The sequence below is a fragment of the Castor canadensis genome, chromosome 1 (genome assembly GCF_047511655.1).
Source record: "Castor canadensis chromosome 1, mCasCan1.hap1v2, whole genome shotgun sequence".
In the NCBI taxonomy this organism is placed as follows: domain Eukaryota; kingdom Metazoa; phylum Chordata; class Mammalia; order Rodentia; family Castoridae; genus Castor; species Castor canadensis.
Window position 1 is genome coordinate 157,455,460 of NC_133386.1, and position 9,841 is coordinate 157,465,300.

Genomic DNA, 9,841 nt, shown 5'->3' on the forward strand with positions numbered 1-9,841 from the left:
TTTTTTTTTTTTTCCCTTACTGCTGCTCTTAGCTACATGGATTAGGGGTCAGTCATGAAGCCCGAAGTAAAGTCCTCTCTTTTAATTGGCATATAGATGCCCTGATGGAGAAACTGAACTGTGACCATTTGACTCTTGCTCTATATTTGTTTCTGGGACATGTCTGTCTCATGAAGTTCCTTCACCTGGCCTTTTTTCCCCAACAGGCTTAGTTATAGTGCCAGTGCAGAGGTACACCTGTGCATGCTGTTAAGTTATGTACTAGTGGTATCTGGGTACTTGTAGGATATCTTATGCCCACATCAATTATCTATTCATCTCAACCTTTAATAATATGAGTTTAGATTCGGACCTATAATAGACCTATAACTTGCTGTACCATGAATAATATAGACAGTTTTCTAGGACAAATATTTTATTAAATATATTCATTTTCATTTGTCCTTAAACAATTCTGGTCAGTGTGTGTTATGTTGAACATGCTGATTTTAGAGCTTTTTCACTTTCATTCCTTCACTGTCAACTGCTGAGGTGCTATACAAATTCTTCTCTAACAATGGGGTACCAACTTCAATAGTGTCTAACTACCAAGAGCTGGCATTTGGAAAATAAACTGCTAAAGTTGAATTTCTGGGGTTTGACTGTTTGTTGATGCTTGGGAATTGAACTCAGGGCCACACATCCATATTAAGCATACCTTCTTACCACTGAGCTACACTACCAGTCTCTAAAATCAAATTCTGATCTGTGCTATCATATCTGTCTTTCTTTTATCTCTAAATAGAATTGCAGCAATTTTATCTCCTTGGAGAATTACCACTAGTTTGTTGCCATTTTAAATCATGGGTTCCTTTTTTGTAAATTCACAGATTGGTCAAATCATTGTGCCACAACATTCAAGGAAGATGGACTATGGACCTACCTCAATCAGATTGTGGCCTGTTCTCCTTGGGTTTTATATATCTTCATGCTAGCCACTTTCCATTTCTCATGGTCAACGTTTTTATTAATAAATCAACTTTTTCAGGTATTTATGTATCATAATGCCTCTGAGTCAAATTTCTGATAACCTGGAGTGAGACTGAAAGACTTAGATGCTGGTTCCAACTCTGTTGCTTCCTGTGCGAGTCTAGGCTTATCATTTGACCAGTTTTGAATATGTTTCCTTGTCTGTAAAGTGAAGCTAATAATGCCTGTTGTAGGATGGTTGAAATGGTAGAATAATAAATTGTTTGCTGGAGTTAGAACTAGGAATGATCTAATCTGACTATTTTATGATACAGAAAAGTGAACTGAGTTGCTTCAAGTCACCTAGTGAGTGGCAAAATCAGAACTAGAAATTTAGTTCTTCGGCAATCTCATTCAAAGGCTCTTTCCATCATACAATTAAATTAAATTCTATGGTGTATGAAAGCATAGTATAAACTATAAGACATCAAGTAGATGTGAGATAATTTTTCCCCCTCAGTTTTCCTAACTCTGTTATCCTATGAGGTGCTTAAATGGGTAGAATGGGGAGAAATGAAAGACATACCACTAACCCATGGACATGGTAATTACATCTTCAGAGAAGATTGTGGCCATTAGAAAGTTCAAACTCCAGGGTTGTAGTTACCTTCAGCTTTCTATGAAGCTTCTGTTACTTCCTGCTGCCATTCCCCTCCTGTGAGCCTAACCTAATTCTCATTTTTGCCATGCTCTGTCTGTGGGAATGAGCAGTGGTGATCAGTCAATCAACTGCTGCAAGACCTTGGGACACTAGAGCATTATACTCAACCAAATCCAAGTGAATTCTACTTTTATAGGGAAGTAGCCAGTTCCAAAATAATAATGATAATAGTAAGAAACAGGGAAGTAAGAGGGAAAAAGAAAGGAAGAGAGAAAAAAATGCCAAGGAAAAGGGTTAACTAAATACTCAACTGAGTATTCCTTTTTTTTTTTTTTTGGCAGTACTAGGGAGGAGTGCCTTAGCACTGTACCACTTGAGCCATACCTCCAGCCCTTCTCCTTTAGTTATTTCTGCCCTAGTTGGCTTCAGGCTTCAGACCACAGTCCTTCTACCTGTGCCTCTCTACATATGGGGATTACAAGGGTAGGCCACCATGCACAGCCTCTGAGAGGTCATCTGAATCTATCCCTATGACATCAGTAGCTCAGGTAGTAAGAATAGATATTAGCATCAGTAATTATTAATTTTAACTACTATAATTTTAATACTAATATTTATATATACTTTACATTTTCCAAAGCATTTACTCATGTATTTCCTCATAAACATTTGAGGTATAGACCATGCCAAAGTAATATGCCTATTTTCTGGATGAGAAGACTAAACCTAAGAGATGTGGAATGCCTTGCTTATCATAGACCTTATAAGAGGTGGAGTTAGGTTTCCTTGGTACCATTGCACAAATATGTAGGGATTGGTGGCTCACAAATTGCCTTGAGTCTCTCATAGGAAAAAAAAAAAAAAAAGAGGTAGAGTTAGAAGTAGAACCTAAGGTTTAAGACATCAATTCTAATTCCTTTCATCTTTTCTGGTCTCTTAGAACAAGTACATGAGGTTATGAAACCCTTCATATTTAAAAGAAAGGTTAATATATTTGTACTGTCTAAGGAAGAGAAATGAACTCAAAGCTTCAGATGATTTTCAAAAACAAGAATTCAGAGCAGAAAGTCTTATTTTCTTAATGAATAGAACAATACAGTTCTTTGAAAACTTTCATTTTCTAGTTAGACATGATTTGACTGCAGCACATCCAACTGAGCATACAGACTTTTGGTTAGGAGCAAGGGTTGTGTCCTCACACTGACCCATGTTAGTCCCAGCTCTGCCACTCTCAGCTTTGTGGCCTTGGACCAGTTTTCACTTCTCTGCCTCTGTACTGGGTTATTGTAGCTGTCTCATCTCAGATCCTTAAAACAATATGATGATGGTGGTATGATAAGCTCCATTTTACAGGTAAGAAAATTGATATTTGAGCTGTTTTGAGGATTAAATGACATAACTCTGTGAATAGTTGTGGTTTTTAGTGATTTGGGAGTTTTGAAGTCATTTTATTTCTTATTATTCTTCCCCAAATTTATGGATTTAGATATTCACTTCAATGTATTGACTTTTTTCTTTGGCACATTTGAATTAATAAAGAAAGTATTTCATGATTCTAATAAGTCAGTGCACTGTGCTTTCTAGAAGGTTGAGAAAAATCAGACAATCAAAAAGAAAGAGTACAGAAACCAGATTTACATAGGAGAGTATAGCTTAAGGCTGTTGCATGTCATCACCATGGTCCTTGGCTAGAAGGCTTACAGGATACTGCCTTTGGGAAAGTAGCTTAATATTTGCCAGTATGCTAGGATGTACATCTTAGAGTGATGGGGCCATGATTTGTCATGTACCTTCCAATTATCTTTTTCAGATTGCTTTTCTGGGCCTGACCTCTCATGAGAGAATCAGCCTGATAAAGCAGAGCAGGCATATGAAACAGACATTGTCCCTCAGGAAAACACCATACAAGTAAGTGAGTTCTAGTCTGGTCACTGATTTCCCACCCAGTGCTACCACCTGTGGCCACACTGCTGTTCTCTAACTTACTGTGCATTGGAATTGAACTTTTTCTTAGAAGCCTCAGTGTCAAGTTTTGGATGGTAAGGTCATAAGCCCCAGGGTAGTAAGGAATTTAGTCTACTGGACTCAACACAAATACTAAGTGACTTTGAAGTTTTGCCAAGATGGGGATCTGTCTAGTCAAACCACATGGTCATAAGGTTGTGTGTGCTGGCGAGGAGTCAGTATGAGATAATTAAGCATGTGTGCTTTGCCAGTATTTTCAACCTGGCTTTCTATCTCCAGTAGTTCTTTCAGCCCTATGCTTTTTGTGCTCACCTGTGTTAGGAAGAAGCTAGTTTTTCACTTTTGGGGTATGTTCCCCTTATTGATTGTATAAAATTTATCTTCAATTGAAAATGAGAGTGTTTTGTAAGAAGGCACTGTCGTCCTGTGATATTTCGTATCAGGCTTTGAAGCTTATCTCCCTGCCACCTACATCATTGGAGACTGGGAGCACTGCAGAGATGACCCAGAGCTCTTGAGGGATTTGGACACTCATTACATATCTCATGAACAGTCTATTTTAAAGTGTACCCTTGGTATGAGATGAAACTGTTAACCTGTTAGACAAGGAAATCAAAGACTGGGATGTGACTACAGTGGATTTAGAGAGGAGAGAAGCTGACTTAATTGAGAAGAGTTGACTATAGCAATGGGAGTGGAGAGTAGCGTAAAGCTTCTGATGATCACTTCAGACCAGCAGTGATGAAGTCCCTTTCTCATGGCTTAGCCAGAGGAATGAGTATTTACCCCGCCAAAACATGGAAGCCTTTTAATGGAGGTGGAATTTTAAGCTGAGCCTTGAGAGATGTGGGTCAAGGCCTGATGGAGATGGGAGGAAGGATGTGCCAAGCTCTGGAGAAAAGTCTAAAGGAAGGGAAAGAGGTGAGGTGAGACCTGGTGCATGTTTACTTAGTAATCTAACATAAAGTTGAGGAACTGAAGGTAAAGCCTTAGAGTCACTTCAAACCTAGTTTACAGAATCCTGCTCAACCCAAAGATTTTACTTATTTTCCCTCCTCTACACTTTTATTCACTAACTAAATCTTGAGCCAGACCCTATAATTCCCAGTCTGTCTTCCCTTCTGCCACTCCATCAATTCCATATAGGTAGCCTTGTTCCTAAGACATCGCTTCCCAAGTAGTATTGGTCCTTTATTTATAGCAGTACAATCCCCCTCATGCAGAAAATAGTCATCTAAACAGCACCACAGTCATCCTTATGCACACATGTGTTTTGATCTATGTGCAGGATTGGGTTAGGCACTTAAAAGACAGGGCATATGCATAAAAATAAATATTGCAAATAAGGTAGTAGTATTTCAGAAATTTAATAGAGAAAAAGTAATGCTAAAGACAGTGATGGACAAGAAGGCTGCAGTGGGCATTGACTGGGCCTTGAGAACTGGTAGGGCTTAAAAGAATGAAGGGCTTGCCTGAGGAGAGGGTGGGGAGTATAGATTCCAGACCCACAGTTACAATCATGAGGCGAATAGAGCCAATGTAGGAGCAGGAGGTTTATAAAGATGAGTTTGGGGAGCTAAAACTTGGGAGGGCCATTGTGGAAGACCTGGAATACAAAGGTGTGGAGTTTAGATTTGAGCTTCTGGGGAGAAGAGTGTCTTGAATGGGTTGTGTTTGGGAGGTGAGTGTTACAGATGTATTGGTGTTTTGAAGGACTAGATACTCTCCAATATGAAAGGTGAAATTGCAGAGAATTAAGTCAGGGACATCATTTAGAGAGCTATTTAGAAGGTTTAGGGAAAACCTTGTTCCTTATTGTTGTTCTGACCTATGTGGCTTTTGATGTAATCAGAGTCTGAATTAGGGCAGTGGGAATCAAAAGAAGGAAACTTAGTGATGACAGTGATCCATCACTGAGAGGGTGGGGGATTCCAAAAGAAATGATGAAGAAAAGTCCAATTGAGTTATTGAGCAGAAAAGGTAATCTTGAAATAGGGAATCAGGCCTAGAAATGGAACTTGGTTTCACTTTTAAGGTTCCATAATCCTAGGAACAGTCTAGTTACCTCTGGGTTACTACAGAATCTTCAAAGGACATTATATCATAGATTGTCAGTGAATGCTCACGGTTTGAATGAATGTTTTTCAGGAGCTATGCAGTAATTATAGTCATACATGTTCTCCTCTTTTCTTGGTAGCCTTGGGCTCACACAGAACCTGGCAGATTTCTTTCAATGTGGCTGCTTTGGCTTAGTGAGACCCTGCGCAGTAGATTGGACATCACAGTACACCATGGTCTTTCACCCTGCCAAAGAGAAAGTTCTTCGCTCCGTATGAAGAAAAAGAACATGAAACTCTCGCTCTGGTTTTGTTTTTCTTTATGTTGATGCTGTGTGGTCTGAAAATGAAGTGAAATTTAGAGTTCACCTGAGCCCCCCAAAAACACAAGTGGCTTTAACCCTGTCATAAAACAGTTCTCAGTAAGTGTATACCCTCTTTCAGACCTAGAAAGATGGACTAATCCTGAACAATCTTGGCAGACATCTTTAAATTTTTATATTTTTCCCAAGAAATTGAGTTTCTTCTTTTTTTAAGATAACATTCACTGACTATGGATAAAATATTTTCAGATATTGGCTGCTTCAAAATAGTACTATTCTTCAAACTTGTAATTTTTGATAAGTTATTTGTTGTATCTATAAATATGTAAAGAATATTTAAATAGATATGCCTGTTACTTTCACATTTAATAAAAAGATTTTTTATAATTGAGACTGGTTTTGACACTTAACATCTTTAGACTCAAATAAATTAAGAAAATATGTTATATGACATAAAGGAACAAATTTACAGTTTTTAGGAAATAAGTTGAGATTATTATTAACACCAATAAGCAAGATTTAACTTAGTTTTTCATCATATTTAGAAAATTTAACATAAGAAGTCTTAAATGTTAATTTCTATTTTTACCATTAAAATATTAGACTCCTATGGTTGTAATTACTAATTTCCCTTCTTCTGGAGGAAATACTGGCTCAGCTTAACTCTTAGTGTAGTATACATGGGCATGGCACATTTTCCCATTGTAAATCCTTTCTTGAGTTCCTATTGCTCTTGGGGTGAAAGTTAAAATTCTCATTATGACCTGCAAACCCCTGAGTGATGCAACCCAGTTTCATCTTACCAGTTCCCCCTGGACCACTTTGTTCTCTAGTCATATTGACCTTTTCAGTTCCTTAAGGATCCAATCTTCTACAGAGTCCAGATAAGGAACTAAACCCGAAAGAAGTTTGTACCTTTCCAAGGTCATATACTTAGTGGCATTAGCACTGTAGAGTTCCTATCACCTAGAATATTGCCTGACACAGTGTGCATTCAATAAATATTTGAATTAATTTTTTGAGCAAAATAAAGGGTTTTTAAAAAGCAAGACATGATGTGATCAAAATTGTGTTTAAAGTTTCTGATTCTCCATTAGTAGACAGGGCTTTCTCAAGCTATCTTTTCTGTTTTTCTCACCAATCCCTACCAAGTAAGTATTTTCAAATTATACCTACATTATTTGGATCAGAATCACAAGGACTAGGTGGGGAATCTGGGGCTCACTTATTTTCAAAATACTTCACCTCAGACCTTCCAGTCTAGCCCAAACCACTATATTTTAACACTCCTCCCTGACATGAAACATGGAAAGTCCATTTCATTAATTTTTAGGTTATTCCACATATATTTATTGAGCACAAAGGTAAGTCTTGCATGGAGTTTGTAGACTAGAGAGAAGCTAACATAAATGTTAAAAGCCATTTAAGAGAGGTGCAAGTAAAATATTGTTGGAACCTAGAGGTTGGGGAGAGCCTTGCTGGATATGATCAAGGAAGTGTTTATGGATGGTTTGACTAAAAGTATGAGGTGTACAAGAAACAGTGGGAAGTGGAATAACTTGGTTGTGGCACATTTGATGTTCCAAGTGCATATTAGTCAAGGGAGTTAACGTGATAATAAATATCCCCTCTGTAGCTTTAAATAGCCTTAGTCTTAGTGGCCAAACATATGGCTTATTTTGTCTCATGTCACAGTCTGATTAGCAGATATCTCTCATTCTGTGAAAGGATCCAAACTCCCTCCCAGCTAGTGGCTCCACGTTACCTTGGAACTCAGGGTGTACTAGACCTTTAGTGTACAGAGATGTGGAAAGAATAGAGACTGTCCTGTGAAGTCTTGGATGTCAGAACTTCATTGACCAAATCCAGTCATACGTCCCAGTCAGTAGTAGGGGAGTCTGGAAAATGTAGTGGGGAGTCTGGAAAGTGTAGTGTCCCCAGGAGACAAAAGAGAAATTACAATATTACTGGACCACAATGAGGTTTTTCCTTTGTTTCACTTTTTACTTTTTAAGTTCCTTTATTGCAGTATATATAATAATCTCTTCTTTTAAATTTAAGCAGGATTCACATTTAGTCTGGCTTACATTCTCTGCCATTTCATTCACTCAACAAATGTTTATTAAGGGGCCACTATGATTGAGCACTGTGAATGCAAATATATCACATTCTAAGAAGGAGGCAAATAGGAAATCAAAATTCAATGCAATGAGACAAGCCTATGTTAATTATATCCTGACATGGAAGCCAGAGAAGTGGATTCATTCTGCTCAGGTAGTTCAGAAATGATTGCAAAGGAGATGACATTTGACCTGTGATTGATTAATAGTTTACCAGGCTAAAGAATTGTGATGAAGATGGAGGGGTTTCCATTTTCCAAGAATTCCAGGCAGACAGAACAGCATTAGCAAGACATGGTGGGGCAAGAGTACTAGGCATATTAAGAAAGCATCAAGCCTTTGAATGTAGCTGAAACTTGTGTGGAGTTAAGTTGAAGGGTAAGGTTGAAGCCAACTTGAGAAAGTCCTTATATGATACACTGTTATGAGCTGAACTGTGCCTCCCCAGAATTCTTATGTGAAGTGCTAACCCCTAATACCTTAGAATGTGACTGTATTGCCTCTAGAGGTAATGAAGACTAAAGGAGGTCATAGGGTTGGGCCTTAATCCAGTCTGTCTGGTATTCTTATTAAAAGAGGAGTTTAGGACACAAACACAGAGTATAGACCATACAAAGACATGGGAAAAGATGGCCATCTACAAACCAAGGAGAATGGCTTCAACATCTTAATCATACTTCTAGCCTCCAGAGCTGTGAGAAAATTTATTCTACCCAGTCTATGTACTTTGTTATGTCAGCCCTAGCGAACAAATACAAAAACCAACAACTGGGAATGGAGAGGGTGTCTTCTAGAGATATGTTGGAGTCAGAATCAAGGAGATCTGAGGAGTGGGTGAGGCAAGAAAGGGTGAGGGAGAGAAGGCAAGCTAAGGTTGACTGGTATTAGCTTCAGTCTCCTGGATACATGGATGGTGGGGCTCGTAGCTGAAATGCAACAGAGGAAGAAGTTGGATTGTCCTATCAGCATGTCACATGTGTGTCTTCCCCTCAGCAAAGCTGGAAGTCCCTAGCACTGGGCCAAGGTAGTATATTCCTTTTGAAGTTCACACAGGTCTTGTCAGAGACAGCACATAATCAGTGTTGAATAATTATTCAAGATAACCTTTCTTGGGGACTTGAAGCATAGAAACTAGGTTTAGCCTAGTGTTTCATAGATTTTAATCAGTAGATTTTTATTTGCTTTAATTTTCTCCAAATAATTGAGAACTGCTCAGAGGTGGGAGAGACGGTGTGGTTGCTAAAAAATAAAAGGGGAGGGGGGTGGGTACAAGAAGATGCAAGCATTCAAGCTGCTGAGATTTGCTGAAGAGGCAGAGAAAGACATCCTTAATTGACTGCATTTTATTTATGAGGCTGACAATTTGATATAGGAGAAGTTTTAAGTAAGTTACTAAACCCCTGGGAATTACCCTACAATAAAAGAAAATCCACATGTCATTTATAATACAGAACCAAATGCTGTGCTTTATTGTCATTTCTGTTTTCACAAAACTTGTGATATTGCAAAATCTATGATAGAACAAAAGGATCAACTCTTCAGCAATTTTATTAGTTTTGAATTTTTCTTTTAGAATTTGTTGTCATGTTCTCTATTTCCTCTCAGACCTCCTGTTTTTTTCTTCACTAGCAATAACAAGAAAGACACTTGGCCGACAGATTCTGGAAGACTGTCTAAATTTTCCTGTTGTTTCTTCCTTCTTATTCCTTTCCAAGTTGACATCTAAATTCATTCTCTGCAGCTAGTTTTTTAAACTAGTTGTGTGTT

At 38.1% G+C, this 9,841-nt stretch overlaps 1 protein-coding gene across 5 annotated transcripts in view; it reads left to right on the forward strand.

Moving 5' to 3' along the window:
• Positions 1-6,345, forward strand: part of Zdhhc13 (zDHHC palmitoyltransferase 13) — a 44,667-nt gene extending 38,322 nt beyond the window's left edge. For all 5 annotated transcript variants that reach the window (XM_020171282.2, XM_074042819.1, XM_074042816.1 and 2 more), the window contains 3 exons: positions 870-1,027; positions 3,420-3,517; positions 5,772-6,345. In XM_020171282.2, coding sequence (XP_020026871.2) covers positions 870-1,027; positions 3,420-3,517; positions 5,772-5,910 — 395 coding nt within the window. In that variant the 3' untranslated portion in view covers positions 5,911-6,345. The remainder of the gene's footprint in view (positions 1-869; positions 1,028-3,419; positions 3,518-5,771) is intronic.
• The last annotated feature ends 3,496 nt before the right edge of the window (positions 6,346-9,841 follow it).